The sequence below is a fragment of the Streptopelia decaocto genome, assembly GCF_964273445.1.
Source record: "Streptopelia decaocto genome assembly, chromosome: 3".
Taxonomy (NCBI): Eukaryota; Metazoa; Chordata; class Aves; order Columbiformes; family Columbidae; genus Streptopelia; species Streptopelia decaocto.
Window position 1 is genome coordinate 30,904,388 of NC_138656.1, and position 27,268 is coordinate 30,931,655.

General features: G+C 45.1%; 1 protein-coding gene across 3 annotated transcripts in view; it reads left to right on the forward strand.

The window, feature by feature from the left end:
* Positions 1 to 1,020: 1,020 nt before the first annotated feature.
* LOC309438543 (uncharacterized protein) overlaps positions 1,021 to 27,268 on the forward strand; it is a 57,974-nt gene continuing 31,726 nt past the window's right edge. Inside the window, exons 1-4 of one of the 3 annotated variants that reach the window (XM_082050102.1) lie at positions 1,024 to 1,216; positions 1,296 to 1,617; positions 19,764 to 19,839; positions 21,093 to 21,583. In XM_082050102.1, the coding sequence (XP_081906228.1) occupies positions 1,513 to 1,617; positions 19,764 to 19,839; positions 21,093 to 21,583 (672 nt within the window). In that variant the 5' untranslated portion in view covers positions 1,024 to 1,216; positions 1,296 to 1,512. Of the gene's footprint in view, positions 1,618 to 19,763; positions 19,840 to 21,092; positions 21,584 to 27,268 lie in introns of all 3 variants that reach the window. The other 2 variants (XM_082050103.1, XM_082050104.1) reach the window with 2 other exon arrangements.

A 27,268-nucleotide genomic window follows, 5' to 3' on the forward strand; every position in this document is an offset into this window, starting at 1 on the left:
TGCAGGCATCTTCTATGAAGGCAGAAAAAGGCAAAGAAATGCTGTTTTCTGGCTCAGACTCTGTGCCTGCTGTACTGCTTCAAGAAAAATACTTGGCTAACTGGAGCTGAACTGAGGCCCTTTCCCCTGAAGCAAAGATGCTCTTTCTTTTCTGCAGTCAGTATTTTATGAGTGCACTTTCCTTATCTCGATACAGGTGTGCCGGCTGAGAACAGGGAACCAATATGTTAACCAGCCTCTTCTCCTCTGGAATTCATACACAAGTGAAGACCTCCCTCAGCACTTCTGAACTTGTCCAGGAAGAAGGCTGGGACAAAATGCTCTGCTGACCCCAAGGGACCGGTAATGGGCAAAAAGGACCTTTCACCTAGACACGGGGAGTTTATCGCTGGCATAGAGTTGGCAGCGGGTGAAAGCCCTTTGTTGTTACTGCTGGCAAACCTGTCGGTGGCTTCCTGCAGGTTCAATGCGTCTGGGAGCATATCAGTCAGTCCCTGATAACCTTCCTGCCTGTTTTGCCAGGGAGGTGCTGGAAGACAGGCCATGGAAACAGAGCACCTTGCTCGCAGAAGCCGGTGCCATCCTGGCCCTGCGCTTGCAGTTGCTCTGAGCAAAGGCAGTGGCGAGCTCCCTGGGTGACTCGCGATGGGATATACGTGTGCTCTCTACGGATCTGCACTCTGGATCAGGGAGCAAGACAGGCACGTCACGGCAGCCTGTTACCCTCCTGCTGTGAGCAGGCAGCGGCACAGCACAAGCAGCTGTCGGTCTGCTACATCCTGAGCAGAGCCCGCCCAGGTCGGGGACCCACGGCACGCCGCCCGGAACGCAGCGGGCCTCCTCAGTACCTGGCTGCAGCCCCCCGAGCCGGCGCAGCTGGCACTAGCGGGCACTTCATCGGGGCCCCTTTAAGTGGAGGCCCCGCCCCGTCCCGCCCCGTCCGGCCAATGGGCGCCGCGGCCGCCGCGCCGTTTGTTGCAAGTTTCCCGTCGCGGGCAGGGGCGCGGGGCTGCGGCCGTGCGGGGGTTCGGGGCGGCGGCGCCCGAGGGCAGCGGGGCGCGATGTCCGCCGGGGGCCGCCGGCGTCGGGGCTGAGGGGGGCAGGGGGGGAGCGCAGCCATGAGCGCAGCCCGGGGCCCCGGCTAGGGAGCTCTGCATTCCCTCAATAAGCACTCTGCGTTGAGTGTCTCTTGTCCCTTGCACCACGCTGCCAGCTGGTACCTCCCTCCTTTCTGAAGCGTAACCGGGGAGGGGGTGGAAAGCAAAGGAAGTTTGGTACTTATTTTTTTTCTTTAGGCTTTAGAAAGGGATTCCCTCTTCCTTCCCCCGCGGAGGGCTGCAGGACAGAGTGCGGTGGCGGACGATAGAGGGGCGCAGCTGTAAGCCGGCTGTCCGGAGCCTTGCCCCCGCCACCCCCGCCGCCGCGTACCTGGGGGTGCTGGATGCAAGCTCTGCGGAGCTCCTCCAACCGTAGCGGCAGCGGCTCGGCAGATGTAGATGCGTGCGTGTGTGTATGTTTAACCCTTTCTTGGTTCCTCGGATTTGTACCATGCTGAAGATCCTCACCAAAAAGCTCAAGAACCAGAGTTTGAACGAAATTCAACCTTTCCAGCTAAAGGTAAGAACAGGAGGTTTTGTCTCGGTTATTTTTGCACCCTTCATGTAACTAATAAAGGGCCCTTGAGACACTAGTAACTTACAGTGTTTATTACGCTGGGCCAGTTTCCTCTCAGCCGGTGTGCTCAGTAGGAACTGGCCTGGGCTGTGTTCCTGCTACTTAAGTCCTGTTCCTTTGCTCTCAGAGTTATACTGCACAACCTAGTAGGTAATACAAAAAGGTGGATAAAGGGAAATGTATCTGTCTATTCCTTAGAAGGATTAACTTTTAATGGTGTTCACATCTAGCTACATAGGCATTCATAGTCTAGTTACCTTTGTATGTGTGCCATCTGTAGTCTCCCAGCTCTCAGCTGGCTGGAACTCCACTGTGCTAGGTAATGTACAAACACTATTTGTCTAAAATGCCTTTCAGCTCATTATTTGCTTTTCTGTCACTTCTGATCTAGAAGGCTGGAATATAAGCTAAAGTTTGTAGTCTGGCTCACTGCATTGACCCATGGCTTTCCGAACTCTGCTTACATCCTTTCTTAGTATTAAAAAAAAATAAAAAAAATCACAAATTCACGATAAAGGGTTTCTAAGCCCTTCCTGCCAAATGCAAGGAGGAATTTTTGAGCCATATGCAATGGGATAAAAATGGAGTCATAATGAGTTACTTACAAAAAAAATCACCAGATCCTGTATTGACGAAAGTGTTGTGAACTGAGGATACTTGCTGAAATCAGTGGAGTTACTCTGTTTCAGCATCAGTACTGTGGAAAATCTAGTGCCTGGCCCCAAATCAAAGAAGGGATCTGGAAAAAGGGGCAGCCTTCATTGCCTGAGTTGGGGGCTGGGGATCTGTATACCAGACTCTAGAGGAGTCTTTTGTATGTGTTACACAGAGGCGGTTTGCTGTGTGGCTGCATTTCTGCGCAGTCACTCTGGACAGGCTGATGGCAACTTTCTTGGAAACAGTGCTGGTGTTTCCTCAAAGTTTGCTGTGTTTGTGTACTTCTTCATGCAGGGATTGCACATCCTGTGGTTCTTGGGGGAGGTAGGATTATATTTTATTTTTAGAAATAAAATAAGGGCAATGCTTTAGGTTGTAGTAGATGGATTCAGTGCAGAATATATCTGCAAAGACACGGGGATTTCTTTTGAACAATGTGTTTCTGGGTCTTGTGGCTGTGATCACCTCTTTTAGCTTTATTGTTTCTCTTGGAGCCTCAGGTTGTGAAATGATGAGAATCTTTAGAAGCAGCAATCAGGGGTATATACAGCCTTCAGGATGCTTGGAGGAAAGCAGGAGAACCCACAGGAGTGTGTATCTGCAGCCATTTTGTTCATATTTGTGCAAAGGTTTCATGCTGCAAACAGGTGGTCTGCAGTCTCCTCAATAGAGGAGACTTAGGCTTGCACTGTTTCTTGCCAGGCTAATACGTATACCATCAGAGGTAGCATTGCAGTCTGCTCTGGGGAGTGGTACAATGACTGGTATACATGTGTATGGGCAGAAAGCCAGACTTTCAAATTCTGGGTTTATGTAAGTTTTGTAGGCCTTTGGGGACCATGTGCAGCTGCCTGGTCTTGGTTGAGCCTTGTACCAGCATACTAACAAGTTAAGAGAGAGCACTGCACAGTCTGCTAGGTGTGGGCAGTTCTCCTTGCAGGTGTGGACATGGGATAGGTGGCACAAGCAGTGAGTGTTGTGGGAGCTTCCTGTGGCTGCCCTGTGCATGAACCCTCTGACGAGGTCAGGTGTCCTGTGCCATCTCCCTCTGCTGCCTTCAGATGATGTGGGGCTGCCAGGCACAGACTGGACTTCTGTCTTCTCAGCTTCCTCACGTTGGTTTGTGTCTGTGCAGTATGTATTCTGGCATGTGTGGTACGTGCATTATTTAAAAGGTCCAGCCTGCTGTCATTGAAACCTAATGAAAAGTTAGGTGTGATCGTAAAATCAGAGAATGAGTGACCAGTTTGGGTAGAATAAGAACTGATATACATTTACCATCCAAACCAAGAGCTTTCTGAGCTTTAGAAACAGTGTACTTAACCATTCTTCTCCTTCATTACCCACTTGCTTTTGCACTTTATGACCTTTGGAAGTTCCCAAATTCAAGGAAAAGCAAGCTGCTGTTGCGTTTCTACTTTGCAACACTCCTGCAAAGTCCTGGGAGTCTGTCCCTGGGTAAATTGTCAAATCATTTTTGTAAACTTGGGAGATTTGACCAACCTTGGAGTGGCATCCAAGCTTTGGGGATCTTTTGGGGATTAAATTTCTGCCCACTGTAAAGATCTTGTTTTGGTACCATGTGTCCTGAATTGGTTTGGTGTGACTATGGCAGGTCTTCTCCCCCACTTGGAGAAGCTGAGAGGCTGCCATTGCCTCCTTTTGTGAAACCAGGAAATATGCAAGCTTTGGGTGTTGATGTAATGGACTTTGTTTTTTCCCTCTACTAAAATTGGTCTTTAGGCAGTTGACAACTAAGGCTGCTCAGAGGGCTTTGACTCAAGAGGTCTGCTAGTTCATGCTTGTGTTGCTGAGGAAGCTAGTGTCCCTTTATTGCCCTGTCACCAGAAGTCACCCTAATGGGAAGGGAGGGTTTGACTGACTGACATTTCGTCTGCTGTTGGGTTAGCGTCTGCTGCCAGCAGTTTCTGGTAAGGGTGGCTGGGCTGTGAACTGTGGTAGTTAAGGCTCAAATTTGAACCCTTAGCCTTGGAAGACTGGTCCTGCTGACCTTACTGTCTCCCTAATGGACACTCGTGACCCTGTAGCAGGGGTGGCTCAGTGGCAGCATTTCCACTCCTGAGCTATTGTGGTTCATAGTCCAGCCTGTTGGCTTAGGGTCCCTTCAGCTGCTTTGGCCAAATCCAAGAAAGGATTGTGAATTGGAGCCTTGTGCCTCAGCCTGTTGTTCCACCTCTTGCTTCAGTGGTCTGGTGTTATTTGCTAGTGATTAGGCCAGATTCAGAAACTTCCAGTTTTTGGATGGCTGTTAGAAATTGAGATCCAACAGCAGATCTGACTTTACAGGTAAGAGTTCATCTTTGATAGGAGCTGACAACTGGGTCTGTTACGGAGCAGATTTTGTGAGACAGGAGAAAAGTGAGAACAAGGGGTTGTCCCATACTGTAGTGGCATGCTTCAAATAAGGAAAGTGAGACAGACATGTAACTCAAGGCCTGAAATTTTCATTGGTTGTCCAGTCTCACAGTCTAGTACAGTTTTTTTATTATTTTCTTTTGTAGTTTTGGACTGGTAGCCCTGAGAAACCTGTCCTAAACTATAAGTCAAATTGTCCAAGGAGCTTTAAAAATGCATATCCTGGGGTTGCATGTGTGTTTTTGTGATGGAGTACTGATACTGAGCCCTTAGAAGTACTCTCCAGCTGACTCACAAATGAAATGTCTTACTCATCCCCACAACTTGGGGTAGAGGTTTCTCATACAAATGCGTTTCTTCCAAATCCCTCTTCAACTGTTGTGGCCTTGCATATTTGTGTAGTGGCTAAAGTGTAGGTGTCTATTTTCTAAGCTTTGCTTGCAAGCAAGCTCCTTGGGGCAGGGGGCATCTGGCTGGAACAAGTCTGCACATTGCCAGTCAAACTAAGCCCTTAATTAGCGGCCCTAGGTGTTATCAGAATGAAACAGTTGGATTGTGGTGTGTTAAAAAATTAACTGGCTGGAACAAGTAGCTGAAGAAAACTAAGCACTGGATTCCATTCCAACTTTGCTGTTGACACAAACTACTTTGGAGGCAATACAATTGTTCTAGTCCACAAGAGTTGTTAAATTGCTTATGTACTTGGCATATTTCTTTTTGTCCTGGGCAGGGGTAATTAAGATCTGTTTGCCATTTCCTTAATGTCAATCAACAAAATGAAGTAATATGTGAGTCTATTCTGGTGTCAGAGAACTGCCTTTCTCTGCTATGTAGTTTTAGCTTTACACTTGCTTTACAAGGAAACTGTGGTTTAGGCATTAACAAAGCCACCATGTCAGTTCTCTTCATGTACCTTGCAGCTTGTACATATGCATATGCAGTTCTGGGGACTGGCAAGTTATCTTCTGCTGGCATCTGCATTCAGAGCCAGCTATGAGACTCTGGTCTGGCTGGCCAGCCCTGATCAGTGACCGAGAGTTTTCCTGACCATTCCTATATGAAGGGTGCAGTTGTCTGTTCAAAGTGAACCTCAGGCTTGCAGGCAGTGACTTACGAGTCACTGTCCTGGTGATAGCTGGTTATTCTGCAGTGCCAGGAGTGTGTTATTTAAATTTTTTTCTCCTCAGACCAAAAAAGAATGAAGTAGAATTGTTGTTATTGAGGCACAGTGAGTGTGCTTTCAAAGGGCTGTGTAAGGGCTCATGTTTTGTATGAATGAAAACAGATTAATTTCCTTCTTTCTTTGGGTTGACTGCTTGTCACGTGTTCAGACAGCCACTGGTCTTCAGGCTGGCTGAAGACAGCTTGGCACAGTGAAAATTTAGCTTCATCTGTCTCCTGTGGAGTGTGAAGGTTTTCTCTCCATCATGGATATTTTTTTTTTTCAGCACCTCCCATCAAACAGGTTTATTGCTCTAGGGCTGGAGGACTCTGTTTTACATTGAACCTTTGCTTTTCTTCCTACTAACACCTGATAACATTAGATGCTTCTAGTTGGTATTGATCTCATTCAGGAGGGTGGTAAACACTTGCATGAATATAAGTGTGTAAATATAGTTTTGGCTGTTGGAGTATCTGAATATGCCTAAAGGTAGGCTTGTGATAATTTGGACTAAAATTATGTTAGTGGGTTAGAAATGCTGTGATAGATATTTAGCTAAGGAAAAGAATAGAACATGCAATCCCGGTCACTCAGAATTCTGAAAATTTAATACTATGTATTTAACTCTTGCATTTCAGTGAAAAAAAGACTAATCCATTTTGCTTTGCTGGATAGTGCAGTTCTACTTAATTTCCTGCTGTCATGCACTGTCTTACAGCTCCTGCATCTATGTTGCACTGTTCGGGAGGCTAAAAGTTTGCCTGAGTAGGAAAATAGCTTATATTTAAGTGAAAATAGAAAGCAGACTCGGGTTATCATTTATTTTAATTCTAGCTCTTACAAAACAGTGGGTTCACCTTTTTTAAAGTAAAACACAAGGCTTGCATCTGCTTAGGACACCTCTGGGGAGTGGTGGGTGGGCAGGGCACCACTCTGCTGCAGTGTACCAGCATGGCCAGCTTCTCTGAGTGTTCCTGGGGTCACAGAAGTGTTGTTGGGATGTCTAAGTATGGGAATCAAGGGCTGCATTCCCTTTTCAGTGGGAAATACACTCCCACCCACAGTGTAGGCAGCACCAACTCCTCCTACCCCCATGCATTTATCTGTAGCCCCTGTTCTCCTGTTCAGTGGGATTCGGGTTGCCGGGTGACCCAACTCTTCCTAGCAACCAGCATCACAGATATGTGTGCACTCAGGGCTGTTTTCTACTGCAGTAACTGTTGTACGTGGCCGTGGGCAGAGCCTGTTTGTCCTCCTGCCACCATTGACCAGCGGAGTTGGCCAGCTGTTTTTGAATAGGCACCAGCACCACCCACAACTGCTCAGCACGAACACCCAGGCAAGGATTTAGAGAAAAGCCAATTAGTTGTGACCTTTATCTGCACAGAAAGCATTCCCTGTGTGGTATGAACTGTGCTGTGACCCAGGCTTGAAAGTAGATGTAAAGGACGTATGGACCAATGTGACCTATGCAGAGCTGTCTCCATGCCAATCTGGGCAGGGGCTTGCCCAAGCTGTGGGAACGTGGCACACAGGTGAAACACAGTTCAAAGTCTGTATCGTTATGGACCAGTTTGGTTACTGCTTGGGGCCAGACAGCTCGGGGTGCCTCTGGGCATTTCTCCCCTCTCTTGCTACATTCTTCTTGCTTTTCAGACCCAGTATAACCTTCTCCCTGCTGTAGACTGGTCTGTTTACGTTGACGTATCCTCCGTGTGTCCCTCAGTATACATAGAACTGAATTGTTCAGTTGTTGTAGGACAGGCATTTTGAGGCTGTGGCATCTAAGGAGCTGTCTGAGGCAGAGTGAGCTGATCTTACATTGTGAGTAATCTCTCTTCCTCCTCTGTAGTTACTGCAGCACACCAAGCACTCAGCCAGGTGAACTTCTATTGTTCTTTGAGACAGCCCTAGCAGAATGGGAATGCTGCAACAGAGTACCCTTGTGTGGGTTGCTTCTCTAGTCCAGCCTTGGTAGCTTCATGGAGGGTGAGATAGTGTGGACACTTACAGAAACTTCCTGGTGTTTCTGAATGTAAGAAAGTATCTTGCTCGGAAGATTTGCAGCAAAGCTGCCATGTAGCTGCATGTGTAAAAATCCAAATCGTGGGTCTTCCTAGTTGTTCTGGGTTAGCATGGCAGAATGTCATCTGAGGGTGGTGGGGACTAAAAGCCCAAAGAAGGTTTTGTGAGTAACCATCAACTTTGCAAGCAGCTTGCGTGGACCAGTCTTTGCTTCTAGACCTCTGTTCCCTGAGCACTCTTAGCCAGCCAGCCCACCATCCAGGCTCACTGTAGAAGTAAAGTCCTGCTGCGAAGCCCCTCCAGCTTGCCAAGGGCTGAGCTGTAGTGCTGGGAACAAAGATCAATGCCTCTGTGCCCAACTGGCATGCATCTTCTAAATGAGGGTAGTTGGCGAGGAGATGTGGTAAAACCTGGGGAGGTGTCCCTTGGGCTTGGTAGACTGTGAGTCTATGGATTCCCTTCCTCAAATGAGCTGCCATCATGAGGTACTGGCATGACTGGATTGGTTTGTTGTGGCACCCAGCAAACACACCTGAGAAAAGCCCTTTACAGCTTTGCATGGAATCACCTCCCAACCCTTGTTCCAGCATCAGCCCATATGAGATGACCTAAGATTTCAGGACTGGAAACACCTTCTGAGGAAAAGAGGAAACTAGTGCTAGAGCCGAAGCACCCTGAGGAGGTTTTTATTAGTCATGGCTCCCATTTCAGGGATGGGTTGACCTGAGGTTTATTGCCTGACTACAAGGTAAATGGTCCTTATCTGAATTTAAATTTATGAAAGGACAGGAGATGCTTGGATAAAGTTCTCTCAAATATCTCAGTATTCATTAATGTCCATAATGAGAGCAGACGGACCTTGGTTTCTGACATTTCTTGGGAACAAACTATTGATTTGCCTTGGGTAGCTGCTTAATTGATTTGTCAGGGCTACAAACTTGTTTTTGAGCTACTGATTTCAAAGAGATCTCAGAATTCAAGTTGCTGATGGCATAAAGATCCTATCCCCTCACACTCATTTTGTTCCAAAATCTGTCTCATCTTAACCCCTCCTAATGGGGTCACATTGTTTCCATGATGCAGGCTATTTTTTATTTACCTGATGTCCTTGCTTCTCGGCACGAGAGGCCACAATCTGCCAAGCTCTAAATGGGCATAAGATGAGAAGAAAATTCCCTTTGGTTGAACAGGGAATTTCACATCGTGAGGAAAGGTGCCACGGGGGCAGCTAGATCCTCCAGTTTGCTGAAAGTGTGTCTGGATGTAAGCTGGGAAAATATAAAATAATCCTTTCATATCCTGTCACCCAGTTATTATACACAAAGGCAAGTGCTTGTTCTAGACAGTTGTCTGCAGCCAGACTCTTTTGGTGTGGGGGTTTATTTTTTTTTTTTTTGTTGTTGTTTATTTTGTTCTTTATTCCTAGGCATCGGTTATTCCAAATAAATGAAAGTTCTTTGGCCAAAGGCTAATTAACAGGAGAGCCCAGTAGTATTTGGTGTGGCGGATATGAAGTAAAATAATTTAGAGGCTTAAAAAAATCAGCATCTTCCACAAATATATTTTTGTTCATAGAAAACCCTTTATTCTGGCTTGGACAGAACAGGTAATTCTTGGGAAACCCCTCAGTGGTATTTTGCAGGGGGCTGCAGTGCAATGCAACTTTTCCCCTGTCTTGCTCCTGACACTATATGCAGGGGTGTGGATTTAGCAGTTGGTGCATGGACGTTGTCTCAGTACCTCTCTGTGGTGAGTGAGGTGAGCTGGATCTGCAGGAACACTGTTGGGTTTTGTTCTGCGCATCTCCTTGTGTTGTGACATTGCAAGTAAAAGCATGTGCTGCGTGGCCTGCCTGTGAATGGGGTTCAAGAGCACCCATCCTATGTCAGACCTACAGTCTGTTTTCCCAGTATCCTCTCTTCTGCAGGTGCCACAGGTGGGCACCTAGTGGAGACTGCAAGAACAGCACATACTTTGGTTTTGGGGACTTCTTGAGACAGAACTGCTGTCTGTGTATTAGTAGCCCAGTGGACTTCTTTGACCTAAACCTGTCTACTACACCAAATCTATGTAGGGTCTTTGCATCCAGAACATCCTGTGGCAAAAACTTTCAAACCTTAACCACATGTTGCTGAAGGATCACCTGCTGTTTGTTTAGAATCTGCCTCTTAATAAATTAATTCCGTGCTTTCTGGCTCATATATTGGAGGAGAAAGTAAATATTCAAATTGTGGCTTTGTGCCACTCATCTCTAGCCCATCCCTCCATGTGTGGGGTGAAGAGACCACCCCTTTGGCCAGATTGTCCCAACTAGGAACCACTGGGAATCACACAATGCCTACCAGGAAAGGATCTGGTGCAATGAGAGCCGTTGCAAGTTTTTACATTGTCTTAACTCTTACTTTAAAAACACCCAATCAGATGGATCAAAGATCTGGTCTTGAAGGATTATCCTGTGTTACTGGCTTGCTCCACTGTGAAACACAAGGAGTTTGGTGTAAATCTGTAGAGATGAAACAGCTTGTGCCTGCTTATACTCAGAAGGGTTAACATGGTAACTTTAGAGGAGGAGAAGCCTGAAATGTCTCATGTGCTCCAAATGCATTTTCCAGCCTGACTGTAAGGCATTGTTCCTTTTGTTTGCAAATTCTGGCTTATGTAGTTCTTTATGGCTAAGCAGAGGTGAGTGTCGAGTGAGGTCTCCCAACACAGGCAGCTTCTCCTCAGCTAATGAGTATCTTGGGGCAATGGCAGTTGCTCTCTCTGGGTCTTTTGAGGAGGGAATGGAAAAACTGTTACCAGATGCATTGTTTATGGCAGCTGCTGTCAGCTGTGTTTCCCTGGTAGAGGAGACTGGTGGAGCTGGGGAGTTGCTGTAAGCTGTTAGAGAAGCTGGTCCGTGCAAAGAGACCTCCTCACAGCAATGTAATAACTGAGCTCAGCCAGTGGGTCTGGGGTGTAGCTTGGAAGGAATGTATTTAGATCCCTGTGGCCTAAGCAGAAATGGTGAGCACTGGTGTGAGCAGCCATCTCCCACACTCCCCTCTCTCAGCAAATGTATTATAGATTAGCTATGCTGCAGGTGCTTTTCCGGTTCTAGGTGTCCCTTGTACTCTCTTCCCCTTATGTCTGAGAGGGTTGTCAGCCTGTGATAAATAGTGCTGCTTTTAATATGACTGTGTTTGGAGCTGAGGATCAGCACCAAAATGGACTGTAAAATACAGATGGAGCTAAGTCACTATAATATTAATGCAGGGGGGATGAGGCCTAGTAATGAATGTCTTTAATCCTCCAGGCTCCTCGTCTTTCTGGACTGCTGTGCTTTGTGGTGTCAACACTGCTTCTGTGGATGTGAGCCAGGGGAATGCCAGGGCTCCATGCTGTGAGCTGTCAGAGGAGTTGACCTCTTTTGCAAAGGGATCTCTTTAGAGCTCAACTGTTTTGTAGGGTGCTGCTTCTTTCTGATGGGTGTTTCCTGATGCTTTACCACTGTTTTCTTTGCTAATTCCCTTCTGAACTACGTGGGTAAAATGCCATCTCCATGTAACAAGTAGATGCTAGTTTTCCAACAGAATCCTTGAAACTTGGACATGAATTAGCCATAAATCTTTATCACATCAGCAAAGCCATGAGCAGGGTAACAGAGCTGGAGAGAAACTTATTGTGTGGCTCTGTCACATGACTGCCAGCTGAGGCCAGGCTGTGCTGAGTATTTGTAATGAGCAGAAGCTGAGTGGTGGGAGGAGACAAGAACACTTGCTGAAGACTTACTGGGATATGACACATCTGGAAGCTTCACTTCCAGGTAGAAGCGGAGTTGGAGTGTATGGTGTATCTCACCACACCAAGAGCTATAAACCTAAACTAGCCACTTAGTCTAACTTCTTAAGGACAGCTTGAGAATTTTGTAAAAATTCTTGCTACCAGAAAGGATGGTACATATCACAGCATGGAGCTGCAGTATTCCCCTGGCTCCCATACTGCAGCAGCAGTCTTATTTGGTAAAACGTAGTGGTCTGGGAAGGCAAGGAGAAAAGTGGAGGATTAGAGGCTCTACTTCAGCAGTAATACCTTTGTTACTAGGCCCCATCCACCTGCTGTGTAAGGGCTGTAGTGACTTCATTCCATCGTAATTTCCAACACCGTGAACTTTTAAATCATAGCTGCAGTCATGTTCAGGGCAATGTTTACACCAAGAGACTCTGGTTCTCATAGTGGCTTTGAGGATAAATAAACTGAATGAGTTCTCTAAGATTTGAAATGTGCTCAGTACTAAGGACCAAAGTCTGGGTGTCTTCTGCCTAGAAGGCTTTTTAAAGTCTCTTATTTTAGTTGCTAGCATTCCTTTTCCTCTGTTGCCACACAAGTTTGGCTGGTGGAAGGAGCATGTGCATATAAGTGGGTGTCTATACCACTGGTCTCTGCTGAGTAGAACTGAGTCTGTTCTAGTGTCTTTACAAGTATGGCCTTTCGGAGGTTTATCTTGAGTGGAATTTAAAAGGATGATCATGATTTTGTTCTTTTAACAAAATTCACCCGGAGCTTTTGAGAACAGACCCATGGTAGGTAGGAGTCAATGGAAAAGGCTATTGCTGTGGCTCACCTGGTCTCTATGTTTAAGACCTGATCCCTAGCTGTTGTAAAACAGTGGAGCTCAACTGTAGACATAGCTGCCTTCAGTTCCCTGTGGCTGGAGAACATCAGCTGTGTGCTGTTTCTGGTGACTATGGAGTCCATGTGTTTATGCACCATAGCCTCATTGGTGCTGTATACTGTACCTCTCTGGAGAAATGGTGATGCATTGGGACCTGCTGTATTTTTTAAAATTATTTTTAAATTTGCAAAAGCCTCTAGTGTTTTTATCTTTAGTCTTCCCTTGCAAAATCATCTCAGTTTAGTGCTAGGAAAAGCAGGGGGAGATTTAGAAAAGGAGGTTAGATGCGGACTCTGACTGCTGCAAGAGAAGTGATGTGGGGTAGATAAGAGAGTGTAGTGAGTCCAGCTGTGCTCTGTGGGTTTGGCATGAACCATATTTTGAGCATTCTCTGTGCCCCTTCCCAGTGCTAAAGCCAGCTCTGCTGCACTTGTCTCTGCACAGAGTCACTCCACTTGCAAATGAGGATCCCCAAGCCTAGGGCAGTGCCCTGTCATCTCTGTAACTCTAGTCACTTTTGGCCACAGTTGTAGCTTCTGTCCAGGAGCTGTAGAGAGCAGATAAACATAATCTTGCTGTGCCAAAAGTATGTTTAAATGACATATATTCATTTATTCATAGAATTACAGGAGGATGAGGGAGAAGTTTTAAAACAATAAGAGGACCACACATGCAACTCCCTGCACCCACCTCCCTCTCACATCCTCGCTGTTCTGTGCAAGCCTAGTGCTTTCCCCTTTCAATATCTAGGTAACCCAACTTAAGCTCACGCTTCCAGAAATCAAGTTCAGCCATTGTTCCGCAGAACAGAAGCTCAGTTCTTATGTTCTCTGGATGATGAGTCCCACCACTTGCACTCTGAGAGTTGCCAGTCACCACGTTTACCTGTGTCTGTTGTAAAGTAAGCAGTCAAGGGAAATGACAGTGTGGACTCTGCTACCTAGAGTGACTCTCTGCCTCCCTCAAATCTGTGGAACAACCAGTGGTTAACTAGATTCTAGACGTATGCAGAAGACTAAAGGCACAGCATTCCTACAAAAAATAGGAATTTGTCTGTCTTTGGCATGGGAGAGGCCTGTAAAACAAGGGCCCTTGAGGAGTGCTGTGTTCCACTGGTCCACCACCACTTCCACTGACTTGGCCAGACAGATGCTCTGTCAAGCAGGACAATGTTCAAGGGTTATGAACCCTGGGTTTGAATTGTAGTCATTTGCAAGGAAATTGGAAAAGGAGTTTGAAGGCAGAGCTCTTATGAAAGTTAAAAAGGAAAATAATAATAACAATGGAAAAAAAGACTTTATAAAGCTTTTCCAAACTAGGACTGTTCTGGCTGGAAGCTTAACTCTTGAAGGACCCAGAACTAGTTTAGGTAGTCATATCTCACATGTGGATGTTTGAAGAGTGGAACAACCAGTGGTTAACTAGATTCTAGACCTACGCAGAAGACTAAAGGCACAGCATTCCTACAAAAAATAGGAATTTGTCTGTCTTTGGCATGGGAGAGGCCTGTAAAACAAGGGCCCTTGAGGAGTGCTGTGTTCCACTGGTCCACCACCACTTCCACTGACTTGGCCAGACAGATGCTCTGTCAAGCAGGACAATGTTCAAGGGTTATGAACCCTGGGTTTGAATTGTAGTCATTTGCAAGGAAATTGGAAAAGGAGTTTGAAGGCAGAGCTCTTATGAAAGTTAAAAAGGAAAATAATAATAACAATGGAAAAAAAGACTTTATAAAGCTTTTCCAAACTAGGACTGTTCTGGCTGGAAGCTTAACTCTTGAAGGACCCAGAACTAGTTTAGGTAGTCATATCTCACATGTGGATGTTTGAAGAGTGAACTGAATTTAATCTCTAACTCTGTTGCTTTTCTTGAGGAGAGCCTCTTTTACTAGCATAAATTGTCCTTGTAATGCTGAATACCTCTAAAATAAAATTTAAAGGAGAACTTGGCAGAGGAGTTAGATGTTCATTTGAAGGTCAGTTTGACTCACTCTTTCCTTCTTCCTCATGTTTTTCCATGGCTCAAACCTGCCTTTCAGTGTCTCATAATCTCCCTTGTTTTCCCACTCTCTCTAATTCAGAGTTTTTTATAATTGGGAAGATGGCACCTCACTCATTCAAAATCAGGCAGTGTCCCATGGCAACTACAGGGATTGTTGACCTGGTGAAACAACATTGTGGAAACTTAGTCAAATGTTTTTACTGAAGCCAGGCAGTTGGGAAGGAAAAGAGCCAGCAGCAGAGCCCTGTGCTGTAGGATGCCCTGTCTCTAGCAGCTGCTTGGTAGGCAGTGTGGCAGGGAAAAGTGAGCTCTGGTTTCACTTCCTCAGTCTGAAGAAATGAAATTGGGTTCCCCATGGCAGAGATACCACTAATCATGGTGCGCTGCTCATCCCTTTCTGCTTTTGTGCCAGGAACCAGCGAGTGAGACCACCTCAGCAAAGTCTCTTTCCCAGGGCACATGGAAGGCACTCTACTGGAGTGCCAGGGCTTGAGTGAGCAAGCCTGTGTCACAAACAGCCTTAAATGTGGCAGGACAAGCAGCACTGTCCTCTGCTGGGGAAGTCACCTCCCTGGAGGTGAACTTCCTCCTTCCCAGAGGGGCACTGGAAATGATGCTGTCCAGCCTGTGTGCATTCTTGATTCAATCTGGGAATGCCTGTGGTCAGCTGTATCTTTGTCTTGTCTGCTCTTCACACACATACCCTCTGTTGCACTAAACCACCCTGTTGGTGTTTACAATACAGTCATTAAGTGAAGCCTGTTGGGAGAGACTTGTTCTGCCTTAGAAGTGAGATTCCCTTCTCTTTTGTAAACTCCCAGATGATTCTTAATGTAATTACTTTTCATCATATGATAGCAGGTTAATTTCTCTTCTGTAAGCAAAACAAGAGGAACTTGGCTTTAACAGGGGGTGGGGTTTTCTTATCCTCTGGTGTATTTCAAGGCTTCAGACTCTAAGGGTGACTGGACCCTTGAGGAACTGGGTAGCTCTGGCTGCTGCTAGTTATCATTACTCAGTTGACAAGCAGCAGTGTGATAAGAGAGGCAAAGATTTTTCTCGCTTTTTTTTTTTTTGCTTTTATCTGCTAGTTTCTTTCATGTTAAATCTCCTTCGAAGTTATAAGCTTTACACTCAATTCTCCTTAAATACCATCTGGTTATTCTTCACAAACCCATCTTTCCATAGTGGAGGTTGATGCAAAAATCAAATGCATGGGAAAGTTTGTCCATGTTTCCATCTGGCGTGGTAGGAGTCCTTAGCCTGACAGAAGGCATATCTGGTGCCATAGATGAAGAACCCAAGTGTAAGACTGAGATCCTCATCAACAGGAGGCTGCTGTCTTTGAACTTCAAATCTGATGCATTTCCTGAAGAAAGACTGGAGGGTGGATGGGTACTCATCCTTTGTTTTCTGGCTTGTTTTGTGCCATGGCTTGTAAACATTTACACATCTATATGCATTGTCTCTTTAATTTTGCAGGTAAAGGTACAGAGTGTACTGGGCACAGTTCTGGGCAACCTGTTCTAGTTGACTCAGCTTGAGTAGGGGCTTGGGCTAGATGATGCCAAGAGGTCTCTTCCAGTCTAAACAGTTCTATGATTTATGTGCTGTGGATGAAGCCATGATCTAGTGGGATCTTTGATATGAAGATGAAGTTTTCTGTTATCGCAGTTACACAATTCTGAGTTTGTGAGGCAAACAAGGCTGTACTGCCTCAGACAAAAGTAAATCTGTAGCTAGGATAAGGCAGGGACTGTGCAAGGGAGGCTGGAGGCTTGAACACAATACTGCTGTGTTTAGTGGAATGCTTTTGAAGAGAGGACAGTGTTACTGTTAAAGCCTGAGAAGAGTCAAGGGAGGGAGCATTTACCTTCTACTAGTCAGAGCATTAGTCTTTGATTCTCTGTGTCTATATAGCGTCTTGAAATTCTTGTTATCCATATACACAGTCCTTTATTCAATCTACCATTAATCTTTGCCTGAGTGATATACTACAGCAAGGAGTTTCAGGTATAAAATTTAAACTCTGCAAGATTAATGGTTAGGCTATGAACGATGGTTCTCTGTTAGGGAACATGGGAGCTGGGGTCTCATACGTAGGAGTTTCAGTTCCCACAACCAGGATATAGTTTGTGGAAGGATTTACTAATAAGAAAAGAATGTAACAATACTAAAAAAGAAGACCTTTCTGAATGACAAATCTGGGGAAAATTACTATCTCTCATTGAAAGATGTGAAAACCAAGCAGAGATGAGAGGACTTCTGAAAGACAGTGCAGGTGATCGGACATTAGAGATAATGTGACTTCTGAGTTTATCAACTGTGTACTTCATGCATAAAATGCACATTTTCTGCATTTTAAGGCTTTTTTAGGGTTAGCTTGTGATGTGTATTACAAAAATATTCTAATTTCTGAGGACATTGTCTAGAGCAAGAGTATAATAAACCAGTGGGTGTAGTGGGAGAAACCAAGTCTGAATGGTGGGAGAAATGTACTACTGATGTGTTTTTCCAAAAGAAAAAACAGGTGTCAGGAAGAGTGGCTTAACAGGTGTCTCTAATTGCCTTGATTCTGAAAAGCACTTGCTATGTTGCTCATAAAAACTGTAGTTGATTTTAGAAGAACGGGTGCTTACTTTTCCATGGCTAGCATCGGGAGGATGATTAGCAAGACTGTAGGAGCCCCTTTTTTCCATGAAGCCTTTTGTATTGTCCTCCTAGTTTAATTTCTTTGGGATATCTGTGGGGCCAAATCCGCAGACTCAATATCTTCTTGTTTGAAAGAGGTTTCTCTTTTCTCACAAGTGCTCTGAACAAAGCCTATAGAGAAGTGTTCAAGGCAACTTACAGGAGATTAGTCTTGGGCTGCCTGTGGGACTGGGAAGACTTAGCAGAGGAGACTTATCCATATGAGACTAGAGGCTAGCAAAATTGCACTTGTACAGGGAGGAGTGAATATTCTGGAAGCCTAGGACCAGTACACACAAAGACCTTCAAAATGTCAATCATTGACTCAAATCCAACTCCTATCTTAAGCATCTCAAGCCAGTGACATTGTGCAGTAACTCTTTGACCTGCATGTGCTAGATGTCATTGCCTCTTTTTTGGAAGCAGCACCATGCCATGTATTGACATTTACAGCACAAAAACTGGAGGTGATGGCTTTCCCACGCAGAGCTGTTAAAACTCACTGAAAACCCAGCTATTTCTAAATGGAAGGTTGTGGTTTTGTTTTGTTTTTTAATGTGGTAATGAGCCACAGACTAAGGTCAGTACCTCTTGAGTTAGAATTGGAGCCTTAGCTTTTGTAATGAAGACAGGACCACTGTCTGTCTGTACAGCAGCTAGCACAATGGCATCTCAGTGTCAGCTGTCCCCTCTATGTGAACTACCATGGCACAAACAAGGTATTATACCTGTTCTGGGGACAAATAGAAGTTTATTAATTTGGCAGTGTTCCTCAGTGCCAGCCGCCTTTATTAAATTACGCATGTGTGTGAATATGTACCAGAAAATTGTAATTGCATGGGAAAAACAACCCCCTACATTTACTTTAGGCACATCAGCAATGGGGATAAGTCCGTGCCACTTTCCCCATTCATCATTTGGCAGTTGGGCAGTTTAAAGACTAGCAAGGAAGGAAAGTATTTTCTGATTTCTTAAAGGGCAACATGAATATAGAAGGGCAAAAGGTAGCTTCTAAAAAAGGAGGAGAAAAAAGGTGACAACAAGCTTTTGGGGGAACAAAACCCCCAAAGGCAATACTGGAGGATGGTCACAAAACAGGTGTGTTGACTAAAGAGCTGTCAAATTCAGTATCAGTCAGAATTTCTCCACTATTTCTGTTTCTCTGCATAGGAACCTAGTTAAGTGCAGTTGTTCTTTTGGGTCTCTGGGAGGCTGAAACACTTCAGGGACGTTTCCCTAGGAACAGTGGTGGAGGTGAAATGGTCCAGTCTGTAATGGTTGCATGCTCCCTCATCTATAAAAGTCAAGCATAGGGTATCAGACACTTTTAAGATGGAAAAACAGAATGTAACCTTTTGAAACCTATTGCCACTGGATTCTGTTGTGCCCAAGTAGCTTGTGAGACTCAGCTAAGAATGATGGGAATGTTTGTTCTGAATAAAAAAGTGTAAGCAATAATAGAGGTAACATTGCAGTGATATGTTATTTCAGAACTGTCTCTTTTAATGGTGTCCTTTGACTCATTTGGTTTTGGCCATTGCCAGAGACACATACTAAGCTGCATAGCTCAAAGGTTTGATCTAATAACCTCCAGGTATTCTCTATGCAGCAGAGCAAGTCACTTAGGAATGAGGTAGATAGGGTTTCCTCTACATAGGAAACGCGGCAGCAGTGGGATCTATCTGACCTACAAAAGCTTGGTTTCAGATCTCTTAAGCCTTCTCAAGAGACAAGTACCAAATTTGTTCAATGTTAGAACATGTTTTGAGTAAGTGGTATTTGAGTATACAGCAAGTGGCTGGTGAAGTCCATTGGCAATGTTCCTGAAAATTCCTGATAGACAAAACATGTGAGTTGTCATTACTCTTGGAGCATTTAAAGGTGTTCAGTGGCACTGTAAGAATCTGTGCTGGTGTGGACAACAAAATGTTATTGCTTGCATTTCTGTGTAATCATGTTTTTTATTTCTGTTGCATTCTTCAGAGCTATTCTGTTGGAAAGCAAAATGAGTCTGTTTGGTGGTTTATGTGTGTAAGCCTTCAAGGGGGAAGTGTGGGTACATACATAGGATGGCTAAAGTTAACATGCCACTTCCATTTGTGGGTACCTTGCAAGATGATAATGCTGTTGACAGGATGTGTCTTTATTTCAGCAGTGGGTTTTGGAGATTCAGTTGTCCACGTGACGTGGATGTGGTAGGCCATGATGGTTGTAAGCTGTGTGTCTGGGCAGTGAAGCGCAGGGTGTGTTCGTTGTGCTTGGGAAAGAGTTGGTGGTGCAGTAAGGTGGAAATAGTGGTAGATTGTGTGTTTTCTGTTGCTGCAAGTAAGAGGATATGATGGGAGTTTGAGGCTGGGAGATGAGGATGTGTATACAAGGAGGTGCTACAGCTGGGTGTGTGCGGTTAGGTGGGGTGGATGCCAGCAGGATATGAGAGGAGGAGGGTGGGGGAAGTGGCTTGGGCAACAGCAGAGCAATATTTAGTGTTCTTGATGAAGTCTTTTCTTTTTCCTTGTCCCCTAGATCTCCTACCCCCCAAGTGATGAGGACAGCGATGACTCTGAGGGAGAGAACCAGGAACTTGCTCAGATCGACAGAGGTAAAGGGATGAAATAGGAGGGTCCTGTGATGCTACATCTGAAGTCCATTTTGCTTTTCACTTGTGCTCTTGGAAATGCCTCCTTTACTGTCCACAACCAGATGCATTAAATCAGTCACCTTGAAGTCTTTGGGACCTGACAGGGAGAAGCTGCTGCTATCATATTCTGCAGTTGCACTATTCTTATCAGAGACAGACATTGTTAACCACATGTTAAGGCCCCAATGCTGCAGACATGGGACAGAGAAGGTCTACATTGGGCCAGCAGCAGAGCTGGGACTAAAAATGTGTCTTCTATTCCATGCTTGTGCACCTGCATCATTGTTTTTCCAGGTTTTCTCTTCCTTGCCATTTTGAGTTTTGACCTTCACTTTCCTCATTCCCCTGGACTCATTGTCTGATTAACTCACTCCCTTGTTCCTGTACTGTCGGTATTCGGCAGTCCTATTCTTGACTCTAGCTGAGGGTCTTTGATAGAGTAGCGACAAGTGCTCTGCTGTTGTTTTTGGACCTGGTATGAAGCAGCTTAGAGCTGCAGGTGAAATCTGTAGTAAATGCATCTGTTGAGCTATGCTGTCTCTATCATTTGTGCATGCCCTATGTTTTATTTTTGTTTAGCCAAATTCAAGTGGATTCTTATGCAAAGGCAGAAGTTAAATTCCTGACCCACAGGACATGTCATGTTGAAATTCAAATGTGTGCTCCATGTGCTTAGCATAGAAAGAGCTCAGCAGAACAGGTAAAGTGTGCCCAGCTTGTGGCTGAAGGCAGGCTCTCTTGTATGACAAGCCTTGTAATAGAAAGAGGACTTTCACCTCCAGAAACTAGATCTTGATTATGTGAGCCACAGACATGCTGATTAGAATAATGTAACTTGCTTGCCTCCTCTGTTCTCAGAACTGGTCACTAGAACTTAATGTTTTCAGCTAGAGGCAAGTGCCTAACAACATGTTTGTAAGATCATGTCGTCTTCATGTTCAGGGGATGAGGTGGGCAGCAGGTCTGTAAGCTTGCTCTGCAACTAGCCTTCAAGGTGATAGTTTGTGAGGGGATGTCTAGTAGTCTGGTCTAACCAAAGATTTGGAAATATTCAGCTGAGGGATGTTGCTTCTGGGGAAGAAAAGATGTGAAAACATCTCAGAAGTTTACTTGGGAGGAGATACAAAAAATAGGTCAGGAGAAAGCAGGCCCAGTTTACTAGGGTGTGGGACACAGATCTGCTGTGCCACTCCTCTATCTCCTCCTCCCACCAGAGAGAAGACGGAATTGTACCTTGACCCCTCTGGCCACCAACCAGCTCCAGAACCAGGAGAACCAATGCTGCAAGGTTCGGGCCCTCTTCCATGCCAGCCTTGACCGCCACAGCTCAGAAGAGGAGCTGGAGCGCATCAACCGAGAGTTCGCCGCTGAGAAGCGGAAGTGGTCCCAGGTCAGCAGGCTTGCCTGCTGCAGTGACAGCAACAACACCTCCTCCAGTGATGAAGAAGTGAAGAACTTGTGTGCGATGTCCTTCCGGCCTGTGGCAGAGCAGGCCGATGGCCTGCACGCCAGCCCAAGCCCCGTGCTGTTCAGTGCCTCCCCTCCCAAGAGAGTCCAGCCCCTGGTACGGAGCCCAGCCTCCAGACCTTTAATCTTCACAAGCGTTGGGGCGGGCCTTGAGCAAGTCATGCCCTGTAAGAGACATCGACAAGGATATGGGGATAAGGTCAGCAGGCCCAGTCTTGACCTGGAAAAAATGCAGCAGGTAAGGCAGAACTTCATATGAGGAAAGCAGCATCACTTGAGAGAAGGTGTCATAAGCAAAGACTGAGAAGGATTATTAAGGCAGGGCTCAGTAAATTCGTAGAGTTGCTTCTTATGATCACATCTTCAGGGACATAATTGATACTTTTGCCATCTGTCTAGGATAAACTAGATACCTCTCTGAAAGGTAAAGCTGCTGCTACTTGAGTGGCTCTTGTTACAGTTGGGCTGTTCTCTTGCTACCTTCATTAGGAAGGCAGCATCCATACTGTCTGGTTCATTGCGTTACATGGGAACAAAATTGCTGGAGTTCACTTTTTTCAAGTTACTCCTGCTGCCATGATCTGATCTATACCACTTACTCCAAAATAAATTCATTGCTTAGGGTTGTATAAAGAAATACCTTTGTGATGGAGGTGGTTTTGGACTTGGTGATAATGGGTATTTCCACACTTGTTGACCTCCTTGGGCTCAGGTCTCTGTGTATCCTTGAAGTTTTACAGCAGTGTAAAACAGAGCTTTTTACCTTCGTAACACTTTACAAATATAAGCTATTTACTGTCTGCTTTATATGGAGTTACTCTTGATTTTGCTGGACTTTTGTAGGGGCCTGTAATGGAGGTATATAAATGCTAGTATTTCTCATTTCTGCAAGGCTGAGTAATGGGGCATGCCCTGGTGGAGTGGGCTGCCCAGCTCTCTTTCGGAAGGTGTTGCTGTAGAGTTAGTATTTCAGCTTTTTCTTTATTTATTTTTCTTGCCCTGGTGTAGTGTCAGTTTGAAAGAGTATCTGCAGACATTTGCTGACCCCAGTAAATTGCAGTAAGTTAAAGATAGGAAATTCAGAACTGAAAATAACTTTAATTAGGGACGAATTTCACTGCTTCTAGTTGGTTGGATGTACTAGTTTTAACCTCACTAACAACACACCCTTTAAGCCTACAAGATGGATCCACTAAAAGAATGGACTATGTATTTATTTTCTAAGATTTATACAAGTGAGACCCTTCCATTTCCCCATTACACTGCTGCTTATTCTCAGTCCTGCTGGCAGTGTACATCCTGTGAATACATAATACAGAGACTTATGGTTTCAGTACAATTTTCTTCACCCTCTCTCTACCCTTCTAGCCAAGTTTCTGCTCACAGAACATTCAAAAGGCCCAGTTTTGCACTTCACGTCACCCAAATCTTCTACTGATATTGACAGACTTTAATTAGCCTTACATCCTAATGAGAGGGGAAGAAAGCTGGTAAGCCTGTGTCCAGCCTTCTTTTTATCAGAGTACATGGCAGTAAATGAAGAAATATTCCTTTTGGCCCAAGTGCTTTCTCTGATTTGTATCCCAGGCATAGCATCTACCTGCTCTAAGTTCCTTTCAGCAGTGTGTTTGGGAGTATGTTGGTGAAGGTTAGGGGCTAATTTAAATAAGCTTTCCAAACTGTTGTGGTTTTGGTTTTGTGTTTTTTTTCTGTTTGTTTTTTTGTTTGGTTTTTTTTGTTGTTGTTGTTGGTTTTTTGTGTCGTTGTTGTTTTTGTGGGTGTTGTGGTTTTTTTTGTTTGTTTGTTTCGTTTTCTGGGAAATGCTGGGAGAACGGTTTGTTTCCTAGTCCATCTGTTCTTCTACGCTTCTGGATTAATTGTGGCAAATAGTTTTGCAGAAGAAGTTGAAATCTGGAGTGGAGGTGGGGGTGTGTTTTAAATAACATTATTACTGTAGATGTGATTAACACTTCTAGGTTGTGGAATCCTTGTTATAAATAAAGGATATTCAGCTAGTGGTTTTAATTAAAAAGTGTGCTGCTTTTATTTTTGGGAGTGGGGGAGAGGTGGAGAGAAACATGCAAAGCAATATGCAGCCTGAATATTGTGTTTGGTCATTTGTAGTATTTTAATAGTTTTAATTGATTTTAACCAGTAACTTCTTGGAGCTTTATGATGACTCCTTGACTACATGTACTTGTTTCTGCTACAAAATCATGATAGAAGTAACAATAGTGTGCTAGATTGGGTCTTCTGCCGACACATGGATTTCCACCAGCTTAGCTAAAATCAGCAATCTCATTTGTTATGACTGTGATCTGAAATCTGGGTCTTGTTTTGAGTTCTGTCTCAAATCCTTGTATAAAGCTGGGAAAGTCTCATTCAGTACCTCCATTCCCCATCTGTAAAATGGGAACAGGGTGTGTGTTTCTTGGTCTCAGTTTCCAATAAAAAAGCCTCTTATTAACTGCCTGGGCAGCACTTGGCATCGTGTGTGTGTTGTGTGTTTTTTTGTTTGTTTGTGTGGATTTGTTTGTTTGTTTTTGGTCAGGTAAACAATGCAAATGAGGAATGATATTAAACTGGCTACTCTAAGGCTTCATCTGGGCTCTGAACATCAAACTAGTCTTGCTTTGTGATTCTTATCCTTACTATCATGAGCTTGCCCGTGAGAATACAGCTAAAAAACGTAATCAGATGGAAACTGTTTTGAGCAGCAGATGTGGTTTTCCCTCTTATCACTGAGACTTACTTCCCATTCCTGCAGCTCTGTGGAGCTGACAGGTGACAAAGAGTATCAGACAAGATTAATTTGTGCCAGAAACAAGTATGTTCTGAGACAAGAAAACACTTTTGGGTGCATCATGTGATATGGGTTAATGAAGGGTGGGTGACGAGATGTTGAGTGCTTTGCCTTTGCATCAAATCCTATTTGTTTGATGGTGGTGGAAAATTGGTCCGGAGAGTTGTAGTGTGGAGCGATTCTGTGTTGGGATACTTAAACTGTTCTTAGGGTGGAACAGACAAGGCAACTTTTGCAGGAAGGCCATGGACTGGTGGCATGTAGTGTCCAAATGTCTTTGTGTTCCAGTGATTTGGTGCCTTTTGGTAAGAAAGGGAAGCAAATTGGGAAACACAAGTGGGTTGGGGGCAGTCTGAGTACTTTTAAGGGTTAGGGAATTGCTGTGTTTCTACCTCTATGGCCTATGGATAAATGGAAATCTCCATAATCTGGGCCTTTCAGTTTAGTCTCCCTCAGCAGGAAAGGCTGCACAGGAGCAGGTTTACAAAGTCCTGTTCTGATTAGGTGTCAGGCCATGCCATTCCAGCTTCACACGGCAGTGTGATTCTGCCCTTTTGTGCCCCAGCCATGAGTCTGGAAAGTGGTGGGTGTATTTCCCACCCTGGCTGGTCAGCTGGCCACCCAGCCTCTTCCCTATTGAGGCTGAGCAAGGGCAATTCAATGCATGCTTTTCTTCACCAAAGGACTAGAAAATTAGCTCAGAAGACTTTTTTCTTTCTCCTAATTGGGCAGAAATACCCTGGCTTGTGCAGACTCCTGCGTTGCTGCAGTGAATGCCCTCTCCCAGCCACCCCTGGATCATGGTCCTTGGACAGCAACATCATTACATGCAGGCCCTGTTGCCAGCCACTTGCTATTTAATGAAAGTTGTGCATGTCCTGAAAAGACTGTGGCTGCTGCCACCCTGTTAACTTCAGCCGACCCAGCTTTTTTGGTAATGCTGAGAGCATGAGGTCAAGGAAAGCAGGGCATCTTTTGACAGCTCAAGGTGAAGGCACCAGGGGACTGCAAGGGTCAGCTAAGGTGTAAGGAAGTCCATGGTGTCACGAAGACTCCTTGGAGCCACTGAGCTCTTTCCCAGGGAATGAGACTAATTGTTCCTGGCACATTATATAAACAGAAGGGAAGTAAAGGGTCCATTCTCCTGTCCTGTTTAGTGGGAATGGCTGTAGCTCCTTTGAAATCTACTTTTAACAGCTTGAGAAGTCAGAGTGCGGCATTTGGAGGGAGAGATCACGAGAGATGTCTCTTGGAGAGCAGCTTTGGGTTGGCCTGGTGAGCAACCCAAATTGTCCTTATATATGTGCGGGTAGGTTGCTGGTAAGGAAAGACTTGTTTTAAAGTACAAGGCAGAGAGTCTGGGTACATGGGTGTATTTCCAGTTACACTACAAAGTCACTAGGTAGCTCTGAGCAAGTTGTGAAACATTTCTGCCATGGTTTACCTGTACGTATGAGTAGATAATATCAATATCCTTGACTTTTGGAGGCTTAATGCATTATTTTAAATGCTTTGAGATGCTAGGATGAAAAAGGCCAACACAGAAGACAAAAACAAATCCTGTGCTAACATTTGGATTTCTCACTGCAGACACTGTACCCTTTTGGTGTGATGGGTGAGTGGAATTTTGTCTTGTCTTGACACTGAAAGTGGCCTGGGTGCAGTGTGAGCCCTGATCTGGGCTTAGCTGTGTAACATCAGACCCAGCAGTCTTCCTGCTGCATATCTGAATGCTGGCATGTTGGTTGGACTGGGCCTGGTAGGGTGCTAGGCACTCAAAGCTTGCTTTGGGCTGATACTGGTTGCACAGAGGCCGCAGGATAGTACTTGCCATACATGACCAAGTACCAGCATGTGATCCCTGGTATGCTGAGGTCTGTGCTTTGGGCTACTACTGGTTCCAGGGTGAGATTTCAGTATTCTTAGCACAGCTGGGCTTTGCCCTTGCCTGTCTCTCCAGGACTTGACAAATAGCTTCCAGATAGAGAATGTGTGAGCTCATGAGTCCTTTTCACCTCTTGGCCTCCCATTTGAATCCAAGCTGTGACAGTCCCTGAAAATTGTTATCATCTGTTTGCCTGTCTGAGCTTGCCTCTGTGCTGTGGGGGTGCTGGAAAACCCACTGCTGGTGCTGGTGGTAGTTTCATCACTGTCTCTGCCCTGGCTCTTGCTCTCCAGAGTGACTGAACAGAGTTCAGGGACCTGTGCTGAGCATAATGGCTTACACCATTTCCTAAGCGGCCCATTGCCAGAACTTGCTTTTCCCAGGTGTGAAAAGTTGGGCCACAGCAGTTCTTTGTCCATGACTGAAGTAGAGTATTGAAGCAATTAATAAGGAAACTGTTGCAGAAACTGATTGCACCATTACAGAATGAGAAATCCTGCTTCTGGTAACCTTCTGCAATTTTGCTTTTATTTTTCACCCCCAGAAATACTATACAGCAGCTGCTCCTCTAGCACAGAAGCCCCTGTCTGTCTCAGCCCTGCCAGCATTTGGCACTCAAGTTGCGAGCAAAACAAATGCTATGCTTGGCTGCTGCAAGGCAATCCTAGCATGAGAAAGTTTGGGGCTGAAAATGATTGGTTAGATTGTCTGGTCTACTTGCCTGCAAGGATGTAGTTCTGCAGCAGAAGGCTCTGGGACTTCAGACATGTACCACAGGAATGGGTGATGTGGCATGGTAGAGGTGTCTCATTCATTGTGTCTTTGGGGAAGCTGAGGAGATGTTCTCTTCTGGTTTGATGTGTGTTATACAAAGACTGGCTCAGTGCCACCCAGCTGGTATCTGGTTTGCTGCTCATCAGCAGTCTGACAGTGTCAAAGAGAGGGAGGGTGGGAAGAAAGATGTGCTGTCTGGGAGGTAGAGACTCAATAGCAAGGGAAGGCATGAGGAACCCCACCCTGCCCTGAGGAGGTGATTATGATTCTGCCAGGCAGCAGTTATCTGTGCTGCTTTCTCTATGTCCCCAAAGTGTTCCTGCATGGTTATCTAATCCATGCAAAAGCATGCTGTAATGGAAGTGCCTGTGTGCTCTCAGGGCTGTATGAATCAGAGCATAAAAGAGCAGTAACCCATGTAGAACATGGTCTAGCTGCTTCCCAGAAAGGGTAATGATTTC